Here is a 14,585-nt window from a genome sequence, read left to right as displayed (position 1 = left end):
TTCCTGTTGTCACACTGTCCCTGGGGTGAAAACGAGTTGCTCTGCAGACCCAGCACGGTGAGTGGTTCCCTGGCTCTATCTCTACCACCAGAAAACATTCACATTCATATGCAAAACCCTTACAGGGGCTGACAGGGCTTCACTGCTGCAGCATTCAGCAACAGGGCAGGGTGCGTTTTAAGCCTGCCCTGCCTGTCACTGCTCTCAAAATCAACTTCTCTCTCAACAGTAAAGACACTCGACCTCAAAACTCATCTCTAAGACTGGCTGTAAAAAGAAGAGGCGTTGTTTGTATGAATGAGATTGTTTTCGTAAGTGCAGATGCGGAAGCTGTTACCACCAAAATGTTTAGGCAGCTGGTAAAAGGAAATAGTCGAGCTGTAGTGTAGGAACCAGTTCAAGCACTCAGCTCTGGCTGCTCCCTGAGCTGTGTCCTTTCCACGATGCAGCACGCCCAGGAAGATTTGACTGCACCCGGAGAAGAAGATGATGCCTTTGAGGAAGGTAAAGTCATCTTTTATTAAACTAATCCTTCTCCTACTCAGACTAGAGGCTGGTTTCTAGCCTGGGTGGTATTTCTTGAGTAAATCTGAAGTTGTCTATGGGCTCCAAGGTCACAGGGTGACCAGACTTTCTTTTTCTCCTGAGAGAATGGAGAACAAAAGGACTACAGATACAATAAAAATACTTTTCCTCAGAAAGGAAGTTACTGCAGAAGAAAGCTGGGGGGACACCCAGTGTGTTTTCTACAGTGGCTGCACTGTGCAAAGCAGCATGTTGGGCATTCGACACCACAGGTGCAGCTGTCATTAAAGTAGTAGGAGCTCTTTGCAGGGGCTAAAGGTGATTTGCTACTTAAATGATCTGAGCAGAATTAGCGTCCTCCTCTCCGACTACCACAACCTGGGGTACTAAGCCAGTTCCTTATCCCTAAAACTGCTTCTGCTGGTGCTTGATTCCTCACTGCTTGCATCCTGTGCCACCGTTTACATGTGTACTCAGTGCTACCAGGTCAAAATAGCAGAGATGCAGGTAAGAGGACTCAAAGAAGGAGAAAGAATCTGGCCCACAGTGTCTAATTTCTGCCCCTGCTCACTGCTTTGCACTTGAGCAGGGGCCAGGGGGAGAACTTGCTCATGCAAATCTTCTCCCGGCCCCCAGCCCTCCGCAGTTTCCAAGGGAGTTGAAGGCACAAAGAGCTGCCTGGATCCACTCCAAAGACTGTGAACCTTTAAACTCACTTTCAGCACAGCTTCAGCAAGCCTCATTTAAACAAAGCTCAGCTGCGGTTGGTATGGAAAACTTAGCAGTGAATAGTGCCAAATCAAGTTATCTGAGCCCCAGTGAAAGGCACCAACTCTGAAAAGAAAGCAGTTTCAGTGATGTACTGTCTGTACTCAAATACATTTCTCACGTCTATATGCCCCCACTCTTCACCCTGTGTCCCAGTCTGGGCTCAGAAGGGCAACGAATTTGCAGAAAGAAGAGGGCAGAAGCATTTGCATTATGGAAAAAGTGCTGATAGTCCAGGGAACACCTGATGCCATTGGGCAAATCAACTAGCATTGAATGTACCCTGTTGCATTCCCTGCATTCTGCACTCAACACAGGTGGATACTGCTTCCCAGGATAATCATCCACATGCTCTTACTTGATATGGACATTTTCAAGTGCTCTGAAGAGCCAGTGGGACTTAGGCTTCATTGCTGTTTCTGAAACCTTTAGCCTATGTTCTTAATTAGAAATGTAGGAAGGAGAGAAATGTGTTTGAGTTATTTGACACATATATTGTGTTATCTGAAGGGAATGATACACCATTTAAAAAATCCTTTCCAGGCTCTCAGCTAAGTTGTTTCTGGCAGGGCTGATCCTGCAATAGCTAGAGGCTGATCCTGCTTTTCAAAGGCAAGAACATTTTAAAAACCTCTCTATGACCCTGCTTGGAACAGAAGGTTGGAACAGATGACCTCCTGAGGTCCCTTCCCACCTGAGTTATCCTACGAGGCTATGAGTTGGTGACAGCCTCTTCAACTCACCTACATGTAACTGGGAAAAAATGTACCCCAGCTTCTCTCTCAGACAGAGGGTCTGTTGGCTCCCAAATCTGCCAGCCGGAGAGCCCAGACAACACAGGCATAGTGATGGCCTTCCCCTTCACCGCCCTCTCCTCTTTTTTGAGCAGGTTAGCAGGGAAACATTAACTTTTTGGCTGCTATTTTGGGAGCGCTGTTGACCCTGGACAACCCAGCTCTCTCCCCCGGGCTGGGTGGGATCCGAGCGGGGAGGAGCAATGCCTGTTTCACTCACAGGGCAGCCCTCGCCTGCTCATGTTGCAGAAACCCAGGCGCCAGCCAAAACTTAGTCACAGGTTTTTAGGCCAGATGGAGGCATTTGTCAGATGTTGAACTCCCAGCTCAGTGCAGACCACAGCTCTTAGAGCATGCGCTATTTTTTATTATTTTTCACATCCAGATTGGTTTGGAAAACGGTGATGGCAGATCTCTGTCTACCTTTTGAACTTGTCCCAATGCTTAGCTACTGTCACAGTTAAAGACAGCTGCATCTTATTTCTTCTAGCACTGATTGGTCTAGTCTTTTGAAGTTAGTTTTCCTTCTTGTCCAGGGAGAGCTAAGATCTCACTATTTTTTGTGAATATAAATATCTCATTTACTATCTACAGAATGTATTCAGACCACTCCTATCCTTTGCCAAGCAGACTGTTATCATGACAGTTTCCTTATAAAGTTTTAATCTTTTAAGCATTTTCATGTTCTTGAGACCAGTTCCTTGGTGGACACCAGCATGGAGCCTAGTGCTCCCAAACTGTTAGACCAGGGAGAAATCCAGAATTTATGTGATCTGTTCACTCATACTTTATAAATATATATATATATCAGGATCAGTCCAAGGGTCTGCTTAAGTCTTTTCAGGTGCCAGCATCATGTGAGGGTCTGTTCTTCACCAGATTTTTCTCTATAATCTCCAAGTCTTTCAGAGTCGAATTTCTCAGGACATAGTCAATGCTATAACTATGGCTTATCTCCTTTGCTCCCAGCTATGCCCATACAGAGCCAGATGAGTTATCTCACTTTCTTAAGTAGCCTGTTCTTGATTTACCACTTCTCCAGACATCTGTGCCACCTACATATTCAGTCAATCACTGTTTAAAATTCCCTTTCAGGTCACTGAAGTGAAAAGAGTTCAATCCCATAGGGAAGAACCAATCTTTGTATGTCCTCACTAGAAACTGGCATCCCTGATGGTTTCTCAGCTGTGTTACATCTGTCAAGATCTCATGCAGTACCAAGTCTTATTTCTTACAGAAGTCCAAGTACACTATCAATGCAATTATTTTCTTGAAAATTCTAACAAGTGCAACTGATTGTATTCCATCTCCTTTAATTTTGCTTATATGACTCTTACATCAGGTACTCCATAAGAAGGCCAGGACCACTGCCAGGCTATCACATCATTGGTGACACAACACGAACTCATAGCTCTCTGGAATTCCTGTAGTGTTTCAAGTTTTTTGAAAAATCAACAAGAAGTTCCTTGAATAACTCTTCTCAAAACTACAGTTTAAAATTCTCCTTTGGGAAAGATAAAGGGGGAAATATTTTCTCATTGATATAGACTGTAAGCTGGCACTGATATTTTCCCACATGCAAACCAAAACATTTGTTGAAAACTTCTGTATTTTCTTCAGCATAATTGATAATTCCAACATTTTCATATACTTATGCTCCAGGAGGAAATAATTTTTCCCTATTATACATTGAAATGGCAAGTCACAGGGCTGGTTGTGACCAAGTATGCTAGAACTATTTTCAGAAAAAATCAGGTTGACTCTTGCAACAGATATTCAAGGCTTTGAAACGTTTGTCCTCAAAGAAACTTTGTTAGCTAACTCTTGTTTTCTAATAACAGCCTTGCACTGACATTGTGCTCTCTCCTTCAGAGAGGCTTTGCAAGTGACTGTGCTTAGGTTCAGTGAAGCACAACTCCCTCTTCTCTGCAACCTGGCCAGTGTTTAGCAGAGCACAGCTGTAGTATGCAAAAGTTTTGAGAAGAAACTCTTTTAGCCTCTTGAAAGCACAGTCAGTGATAGGTGTTGTTTCTTTTATGGCCCTACTCACTATGTTAATTCAAGGCAAGTGTCTTCAGTTAGTCTTACATTTTTCTTAGGTCAAAACACCTACTCTGGGGAAAATGTTGTTTAAATTTTAGTGACTCTAAGTGCCTTTAGATTCTGAAGTTATATTTCATTAAAAAGAAATCCCTTCCTCTAGCAGAAGGTTTCCCCTCATCACTGCAGCCAAACAGGCATGGATTTTCCCTGGCTCTGTCTAAGATGAGGAGCCAGGAATGCTCCTGTGGCTCCCGGGCCCAGAGAGGGAGGAAGATTTGGGCACGAGTCAGTTCTGTTGACAGATTCTGGTTTCCGCGGGAGAGCTGAGGACTCACACAGAGGCATGATGCCATCGCCCCAGCACAGCCTCTGACTGGGACTAGAGGCTTGGCACAGCAGGAGCTCCTAGGTCAAGGAGACACATCTATGCACAGAATTTGCAAGCACTCAGCAAACACAGCAAGCATATGGGTCCAAGTATCTCGTTAGCAGTGATCAACATATTCAAACCGAGAATGAACAGGAAAAGTAGAAATTAGGCTGTGTTTTGTCATAGATCTTTTCATGCACCTGCTCTAGACTGATCTCTCTTCACATCTCTACTTCTCACCTCCTTTATGTGCCCTCTGGTTGCACCTGGGGTAACCATGACCAGCCTCTCAGACCATAGCTGATGCAAAATCCCATGCATGTTTTCAAGGTGTGACGGAAGAAATCAAAACTGTCTTTTCCTTGTGTTCAGTAAGAAAGCCCATGCTCTAGTTCAGTAGACCTGAGCCCCACTTTAGATGGTGTCCTGCAAAGTCTCAGAGTCACAGGACCCTTTCCTTGCCCAGGACTGATGTGCTGTTATGGCACAGAAATACATTCCAGCACTGCTGTCCATCAAGGCTCCCAGCAGGACAGTAACTGCATCAAACTTTTATGGTGTGCTTTAAAAATGTGCCAGATGCCTTTACATCCTTGTAAAGCCTGCCTGCTCCTATAGGAGAGAAAGGAGTTCTAGCTCTGGGGTTTGGGATCAGCATTGAGGTTTAGCTGAAACGAAAGATAGCTGATGTACATGGTTGTATGCACTGCCTGCACATAATGAGGTTAGAGGTACTGGAGAAAAATGAGGATAAAGCCTTGGATGTTGACTTAAAGTTGAGACATACTCTTTGTTCAGCAACAATTCAGGTTAAGCCACTTTTCTCTTCCCCTAAAGCAATACAAGACACTATGCTTCTCTTGGGCATACAACTGCAGTGACTTGTCAAAACGTCACGCAGGGGCATCCATGTCACAGCTTGTCTGTGACCCATGGGACCAGGTTTCTTTCCATGCCTTATCTAGCTCTGCTTTCATGAGCCCCATCAGGCATGACCCCTCCCCACAGAGCACATCAAACTGGTGCAGCTATAAGAGAAACATGTCTTCCTAGAATATTCATGTGTGCATATCATTACGGGTATTCCAGCAGATGCCTCCCTCAGAGATATACAGAGATACAGTTTTTCCTGTGTTTTCATCCCAAAGAGTGGCTACTTTTTATCCAGCATACAAGTGCCTAATATCTCAGAAGGCTATTGTAAGGATGAGCAACCTTGCGATGTATCAAGCATGGGAGCTCCTCCTTCCTGACTGCTGGGAGAAAGTGGATCAGTGTCCTGAAAACGTTTACAGGTCCCACCAGCCCTACTTGTCCTTTCGGCTTATCTCACGTTCCTGAACGTGGAGAACACGTGTGCTGTCCTTGCTGCAGCTCAGAGGATAAGTCCCATCACCAAGGCAACAGTGTCTGCTTCATCCAGATAGATAGACTGTGGAGATATTTGGCCTGTAAACTCAGATTGAAGCACCTTTCTCCAAGAGCATGATCAGACTTATTTAACACACAGTACAAGGCCATCAAGGAAAAGAAGGTGCTCTCTTACGGAGCATTTTTTCTTATTCCTGTTTACTCTGAATACTCCGCTCACCTGCTCCTTGCAGCTGCTTCTTTTTGGTTGTGATCCACGGGCAGACACAGAGTTATGCGAACTGGGGAGAGAGCTTTTTTTGGTTGGAGGAGTCAGTGCAAGACACCCATCCCCACCCTAGGCACCCCCACACTGACCCACCCCCAGTGCTCCGACCCGTCGGCACTTCCAGCTGTCCTGGGCAGCTGGAGGGCTATTTTTAACAGGGCATCCTGCTCCATCTATGAAGCAGGAAATTTTGAGTCCATGAGGCCCGAAATGAAAAAAAAAAAAAAATATTGAAATGAGAGACACTTTCTGCTTTGTTCTCTCTCTATTTTTTAATTAAAGATCTTTGATCTTCTTGGTGTTTCCTTCTCTGTTTCTTGAAGACAATACTTTTGGTTCATATCCGTTGACAATATTTCTAGATCACTAATAATAACAACAGTGAGGGGAAAAAACAAGTCAAATAAACAAGTGGCATTTAACCAGCCCTCAGAGAAAAGAGGAAGGTATGTACGAGCCAGAGAGAAACCACTGATCAGGTGTGCTTGGGGCATCTTCTAAGCTTGCAAAACAAGTGTCTTACTAAAGTCTGAAGCAAAATTGCCTTCTTTTTCACACATTTTTCCCCTCCTGTTTTTACATAGTGTCTTTAAAAAGCTCTGTGAAACACAAGCTTTTTGTCACTCAGTCCCATCATTAAATTCACAAAATAAATGTGGCTTGGCTACCATGAGCAGGTGGCGTAAACAACTTCACCCCTTTAATAATTCGAGGCACAGCTCAGCTGCCTGTGAAATGAGCTTCCGCCTGCCAGGATGCTAAAACCAAAGACTTGTGGTTGGTGTACCAAGGGTGTGACAGGCACAAAACAACTGGGTCAGGAAGTGCAGAGTTAAAAGACAAGGAGTGAAAACAGTCTGAGAGCATATATTAGAGAGAAAGAGAGAGAAAAGAGCAGTCAAGCACTTGACAATGTCGCAGAGGCACTAAAAAGTTAGTGGTGGGAAGATTTCCCAACAGTAGGGAAATATATATATTTCAGCATTGCTTGTGAGGGTGAGGGGTGTTGTCAGGCCTCACAGAATTTTAAGCAGTATGTTCTTGATCTGGCATCCAAGAGTGGAGAAATAGTTTGAAGTAGGGGTTTATGTTGTGAAGAGTCACTGGTATTCCTGTGTCTTTGGCAACTGGAAAACAGGTGAAGAAAAACCGCTATGGAAATCCTGAGCATAATAGGCTTAACTCTGCATAACTTCCAAAGGCTGACATTGGCTTACTCTGGTTTAATTGTGGACAGTCTGGGAATTGGAAAGTTAAGAGACCCAGAGCTTGGAAATGATACCTAGAGTTCAAATGGTTGGTAAAAAGATAGAAAGAAAAAAAGTGAGGTAGAAAGAAAGGAAGCCACAAAGAGTGAGAAAATAAAGGGGTATTTTGGGGAAACCCCTGGCCTTTACTGCCTATGTCACAGCATTGCATAAGCCTGGCTAAAATTAGTCACAACCCATCTCTCAGAGAGGAAAATACACTCAAAGTAGCCCAGCTCAATAAATGCTTAATCCCATAATCCCAGGTGAAATGACCACCCTGGGAAGCAAAACCCAAAACTGCCCCCAAAACTCAGAGCTCTCTGAAGTGCCTATAGCACTGTACACAAGAGCTTGCAACAGCTCTCCTTTCATCACACCCGGCTGCTCCCCGGGCCACCCCTGCCTTCCTGCCCACCCCATGCCCAACCCTAGGGGAAGTCACACGCAATGATGAGCTTTTGTGCAATACCAGAGTGAAAAGCCCTCTGGTGTCCCCTGAGGAGTGTGCCTATGGTTCAGGTATGGCAGCAGCCAAGCAGCGATCCAGGAGCTTTCCTGTAGGGGTGTCACAACCACCTGTGGCGGAAGAGAGAGGGATAGCCTTTCTTGGGGAGCTCAGTGGGATAGCTAAAAGCTCTGTGACTTTATTTTCATTGACATAGACATTAAGTTTTCAGGGACTCCTGCAGGACTTCAGGGAGATGAGGTTATAAAATCTCACATATTAGCCCTACGGCTCTCTGAAGTTTGTGATTAAGATGCCAGTGGCTAGCAAGGCTGGCCAGTGTTCAGGCTCTACAGCATAAGTGAAGCTTTGCTCACATCCTTCTCACTACATGGTAGCTCAGGGCAGTGGAAGGGCTCTGTTGTGAACATGGATGTAACTTACTTGACACCGTGTTCATTTCAGCAGGGTGGTTGTGACTGTGTAGAAGTGCAGTTTGCCAACTGAGAGCTCCTGAAAGTTTTGAAGTCCCACTCACTGTGTTTTCTCCTGCAACCAGAGAAGAAAAAGTAAGGACAGGGCCCAGGTAATGGCACAGAGCTAACAGAGGTAGCACCAAGCAAATAAGACTTTTTTCTGCCTTGAACGTCACCAGCAGACCAGAGGTCACTGTGGTTTCTTAATGCTGGTAATGTAAAGAGCGGAGCAAGCATAGCCTGCTTCTTCTGGGGAACCTCTGAGTTCTGGAGTGTCGTGTGCAGAATCTGTCCAATTTATGAGTTGAATGATCCAGGAACTTAGGCTTACATGAGGAATGAAGGATTGGGCCTTCACACTGAACTAACAGATTTCCTTTTCTTGAATGTCTTGGAGAAAAGAGAGAGTTTATAGATGTAGATAGATTTGAAACTAGATAGCATTTCTGAGGTCCTCCTACAAACACATGCAAGGAGTGCCACACTAGCAGTTGGTTTTTTTTTTTTTTGAGAGAGGGGTGGGAATGTTGAAAAGAATCCATATAAAAATATTCTCAAAGAAAAATGAAGCCACAGGAGGAGCAGAGCACTCCAGCACTGCTGAGCTCAGCTCTGGAGTTGGATGTCTGTAGCTTTTTTTTTTTAATTTCCCTGTTGAAAAGCAAGCAGCTCGGGAGGTCCTGATGTGCTCTGCCTCTTCTGGCACTCTGGGGAGCTTCCTGCCCACTCTATTCCTGATGCCTGTTGTGAGCCAAGGAAGAGTTAGCTTAATCAGCAACACCAGCCCCTGATTAGTGCCAAGTTTTTGTCATTAATCACTTCAAAAATCACTGCACCAAAAATAGTTCTCAGGGTCAGATGTTCAAAAACTGACGAGGTTTCTCTGGTGTCATTTAACTTTAGCTGCAAAGCTAGACCACACCCCTAAAGAAACACTTCTTGTTTGTTTTACATTACATATTGTTTTTAAATTCTTTTAATTCAAATCCACTCACAGCCCCGGTGACATGGTATGAAAAGCTGCTCTTCACCTTTCCTAGAGGAAAAGATTTCTCCAAGCGGTTAAACACCTCCAGGTGAAGGCAGGCTGGACCAACAAGCAACCTGTATTCCCTCAAGACATGAGTGGGCGTACTGGTCTCAGGGTTTAGTCATGAGCTTCTCTGTGTTGTGGACCATCCTCTCTCCTTTGGAATCTCAGTCCAAATACTTGGCAGATGCACTTGGGGCTCATTACATTACAGAGGCAGTATGTTCACTGCGCTCCCCCGAATGGCATTTTGTGTGTGCTGCACTTGTTTTACATTTGCTATATTTAAGCCACAGAAATATGCGCTGATGAGGAAAAGAGGGAAGTGGCGGTATCTGGGGGGCAGAAAGGGAATTAAAATCATTTCTCAATGCTGCAATCATCTGTGCAGAACCACGGACCAGGAGAAGGAAAGAGGAGCGTGGTCTCTGACTGCACCAAGGACCTTGCTGGGTCACCCATACTGCTGTGTATCTGGGAATGGTTTCAGGGCAAGTCTGGTGTTACATTAGTGTAACTGAGGGTGGAAATTGCCTGGAACCTGTGCCCCAGAGCTTCCTCCTGGGTTTCTATCGTGAAACTGCCATGTTAGGGACATGCAGGAACACAGGTGCACAGCACTGCAGGATTCATGCACGGGGCCTGATTTTTAAGTTGTCTGGCATTATTTGTTCCTTTTCCCCCGCTCTCAGACTTTGCAGCCTTCTCCTACCTGACGACCATTTTCCCCAGACCATGCCCATCACCTCTGCAACTTCTCCCTTCTTAACCATGACCTGTGGAACAACTACTGAGCAGGAAGAAGGCAGTCTCTGTTTCTACACTGCTGCTGGAGGTCACAGCAAGGCACGCCAAAGTCCTGAGTGCTCCTGACCTGCTTTTTCAGTCATGGACTTAGGATACCTTTGGTGGTTGTTGACATGTCCCGTAGTGTCTTGTCCCATATGATACAATCCTTTCAGGCCTGCTATCTGCTTCATGGCATGGGGCAGACAAGTATGGGGCTGGAACAGCCATGTCTGAGACTACTAACCAGAATGTGCTTGGACATGTACAAAGAAAGATTTTCTCCTCCTCTGTGCTTCAGAGCTTGCCCCAAATTTACCTCACAAGTGCAGGTGAGAGTACAAGGGGAATCTGGAGATGAACATGGGCTGGGGCCACATTTTAACTGCAGTCCTGATGTAACCAGCAGGTTTCAGCAGCAGGCATTACTGTCTGGTAGCATGGGTAGAGATGGCTTCAGTTCCTAAGAACCCCAAACACAGTCGGGATCTCAGCCTGTTGTCATGTTGGAAGATGAAGGTTGTGGCAGAGAGCCAGGTCTGGGCACTTGAGAGCCAAGAAACAAGAAGGAGGCAAGAGATTACCTAGAAATTCAAGAAGATCCCGATGAGGAAGCTAGGAACATATTGACTTTCTGTCTACAAAGCCAAATCCATTCCTGGAGATGGCCTTCTTGATCGTGTTGGTTATACTGGGACAGGCTGTCCTGAGCAGGTATCTCACATGCTGCAGACCCATGGAAAGCACTGGGTTCTGCTCTCTACTCTCCTCTGGGGGAAGTGGTTTCACAGCTGTCCAGCAGCAGGACTTTAAGCCAGCCCATCACCAACCTTGTCTGACAGTCAGGCTCCCAAAAAGTAGGCTAACAGCGTCATACTTGTCTCTTCAGATCTCTGATCCCTCCTGTAGCTTTGATCATTGCATAGCATAGCTGACTTCCAGCTGTCCAGGAAAGCAAAAATTAGTTTCCAGCAGTTTTTCATGTGCCTTAACTAGAAAACAAGGAATGCTCTTGAAAAACAAGAGAGGGAGAAAAAATAAGGCTAGAGCTGCTGTACTAGACAAGCCATCCACACACTTGGTGTGCACTTAAGAGCGGCTCAGCCAGCTCTGGTTGCTAAGCAGTCTGAGAAACTGGAATGTGCTTCTCCCTCCAACCCTGCATGAACATTGCCACACAAAGTCTGCACAGAAGAGGCATTGGGGATGATTTTGAAACAGGTTCTGGGGGAAAAAAAAAAATGCAATTGGTGGCTCATTTGTCCTGCTCCCTCAAGTTATGTATGTGAGGGCAGGTAGAGTGTATGCTTGTGCATACTCCTTTGGAACTTCAAATGATGCCACAGGCACACACCATGGGTGGGAAGTATTTTTGATCTGAAGGCAGCTATCTCAGACCACAAATTCAGCAAGGTGGGACAAAGAAGAGATAAAAGAAGGATTACTTGTGGGAAGGGTTATCTCGTGTAGTGTATCAAAAGATAAAGGTGACTCCCCTTTCTGTCCGTAGCCCTCTTTGTCTGCATCCATAGCTGTTCCTCAGTATACCAAGTGTGTCCTGACCACCATGCTACAGGACACAACCACTGCATTATTCATTGGTCATTCCCAAAGAGCATCTGGCCAGAAGTCCCAGAAGACTGAATTTGTTCCTGAATCACTGCAGGGGATCAGTGCTCATAACTTTTTCCCACAAAGTGCCCTGGAGCAGCAGGTGGAAATCTTTGCAAAAGCAACATCATGAGAAATTAGGAACTTGAGGGTGGAGCAGCAACACTGTGATGGGAAGTAAAAGGGGGGAAATGGTTGCACGGTGGTTAGAGGATGTCAGCAGTGAAAAACAACTGGGTATCAAACTCTTTTAGAAGGAGAGCAAGTGTTACAGGATGACAATGAATGCAAGCTAAATGTACTGGGCAAGCTCGGCTGACAAAGAAGGTATAAAAACTGAAACAGAGTCAATACAAAGAACAGCACAGGCGGGGTGTAGTAGAATTGTGGCAACACTTCACTATGTTTAGTTGGAAAAGTAATGGTTAACTTGGTTATGATCAGCAATGATCAGCAACTTAAAGTTCACATTTTGCCCAGGTTTCTCATGGCAGGCATCAGACTCCTGTCTCTTACCTCTCCCCTAAAAGCTTTTCCAAGTGATGGCTCCAGTACCTGCCATGTTCCCCAACCTCAAATATGATCATTCACCTCTGGTTTTTGACCAAGATCCCCAGGTGAGAGCAGTAAGGTTTGCACCCTGTGTTCCCACAGAAGGCTTGCCTGGGGATGATACCTGCTGGAGATGTCCTATGGGATGTTCATCAGCAATATGAAGATGCCTTGTGCATCCCTTATGAGCGTGGGAGATACACAGAAACACAGCATAAAGGAGTTACAACAGAAAAATATATAAATTGTCTTCCTTAAAGGCTTGATCAGGCCTGATCTACCTCAAACAACCAAAACTCAGAGTTGTGGTCTGCCTGCCCATCCCCCCACTTCCTTTGGCCTCTTGCTCGTCCAAACATGCTAATGAGAAACCTCCGTGTGAATTCCTGTCTGCATGGTCTGCTGAGCACTGCCACCCACCACCAGCCCTTGCTTTCAGGTGAATGAAGTCACCCAGGACTGAGCTAAGTCTTTGTATCTGCATAATAGACATACATCCCCACAGCAAGCAGGAAAAGTGCAACAATGTCGCACATTTTCGAGTGGGTCCACACAGAGTCCTCCCACAGAGTATTTTTCGGGGGAAAGAGAGTTTCCTGCAGACCTCTGTCCAGACTACTGGGTCCTGCTCCCCTTTCCAACTTTGTCTAGACACATCTGCAACAGATCTGAAAGCCTCCTGTTCTGTTGATTCACGGTATTCAGTGGGCTGGAGCCTGTGCGCCGTCGATGGGAAAAGTGAAGTACTTCTTGTTACATCCACCCCCCAGAGCGAGGTGTAACTGATGCGTATCAGCCAGAAAATCCTGCTCAGCCCCTTCAAGAAGCCTTCTGGGTGCCTGGGAGGGGCAGAGCATTTAGATGTCCTCTGACTATAATCTCTTCTCTGATAATCCTGATTTACTCTTCGGCCTGGAAGCAAAGGCTAATAGAAAGCAAAGTGCTACGGCCAAGCTCAATAGGTAATTTAGTAGCTCTGGCTTAGTTGTCTCAAGTGTAATGTGGGGTTACTATCGCTGAGAATTAGTGTTTGTGAAGGTGCACTGGAGCTGGCAGAGAGATGGAAATGCAGCCTAATTGGCAATTATTGCTTTGCAAAGGTCACTGTTTTCTGGAAACAAAGCTAGAATCAGCTGTTGTCACTTAGAAATTTCACTGGGGACACTCATGATGACCTATTTTTAACATAACAGAAGATCACACTGCAATAGTGAATAATTTATAGGAGTAGTAGCATGATCACAGCCACAATACAATGGCAGCTTTGGTTCCTGCTTGATGATGGAGGGAGACAGAGCTCTCTGGCAATTTCCACTGAATTAGCAAAACAAGACACACGTGGAATGACTGACCCGAGCCTTTCAAAAGCATGTATGTCAGGATGAATATATGTCCAGAAGGCCTAAGTGGGGCAAAGATTTTATCTAGAGCATCCTTAAATCTACTCAGTCTCCCAGCTGTTACAACAAGGTACAGCGCTGGGAGCAGGGAAGTGGGAATGTGTGTAGGGTTTGTGGTGATGGAGAGGAGGAGATTAGCTTTCTGTGTTTGCTATGCAAAACTGTATTGAGAAAACAAGAGAAACAGCTCATACGTATTTGCATAGGATAGAGGATATTTCCTTGAAAGAAGACCTGCAAAATGAATGAGGTATTTGCATCTGCAACCTTAAGTTCAAAGAATCTTTTGCAAGATAAGACCAAAAGGTCCAGAGGGAATTAGTAACAATTGCCCTGAACTGTAGAAGCCTCAAGGTTAATGTAAGATGCTGCAATTTGTCTATGGCACAGAAAATCTTTAACAAATTAACCAGGCTTCCACAGTGAGAGCTGCCACCCCCTAAAAGGCTGAAAGGGACTCAAGCGCATATTAAGTATGCATGATGAGACATTTATAGCTTTCAGCATTGCCACAAATATTTCCTCTCCTCTTCCCCTGGCATTCCATAGCCCAAAGCGCACAGCTGCTTTTTCCAGAAAGCAACTTCTCTGCCTTAGCCTCAGAGTTTACATCCGAAGTGACATATATGAAATGGGTGAATAGTTGATTCAGTCAGAGACATAGAAAGGTCACCCTTAAAATTTTGCCTTGGAGCTACAGCAATGGCACTGTGTTGGCAGAAGCCCCTACACTTTTTCTAGTGGAGAAGTGGGTTCCTCTGGAAATGCCACATCCATGGTTGCTGTACAACACATTTGAACTCAGAAACCTTGGAAACAGCCTGTAGGCCCCAGGGGTCTGCACACCAGTGTGAAGAGCATCCTTTTCTGCTTTTACTGAATCTGGAGTAATTTTC

The 14,585-nt window shown here is 45.2% G+C and overlaps 1 protein-coding gene across 1 annotated transcript in view; it reads left to right on the top strand.

The window, feature by feature from the left end:
• Positions 1-372: 372 nt before the first annotated feature.
• The window catches only part of RIPOR2 (RHO family interacting cell polarization regulator 2), a 68,229-nt gene continuing 54,016 nt past the window's right edge, over positions 373-14,585 (top strand). The window contains exon 1 of the mRNA XM_051812698.1: positions 373-504. Within this exon, the coding sequence (XP_051668658.1) occupies positions 444-504 (61 nt within the window). The 5' untranslated portion in view covers positions 373-443. The remainder of the gene's footprint in view (positions 505-14,585) is intronic.

This window comes from Manacus candei, unplaced genomic scaffold (genome assembly GCF_025592945.1).
Source record: "Manacus candei isolate 608988 ecotype Guabito, Panama unplaced genomic scaffold, ASM2559294v1 h1tg000088l, whole genome shotgun sequence".
Taxonomy (NCBI): Eukaryota; Metazoa; Chordata; class Aves; order Passeriformes; family Pipridae; genus Manacus; species Manacus candei.
Note: the sequence above shows the minus strand (reverse complement) of the source record. Positions and strands in the feature narration are given on the sequence as shown.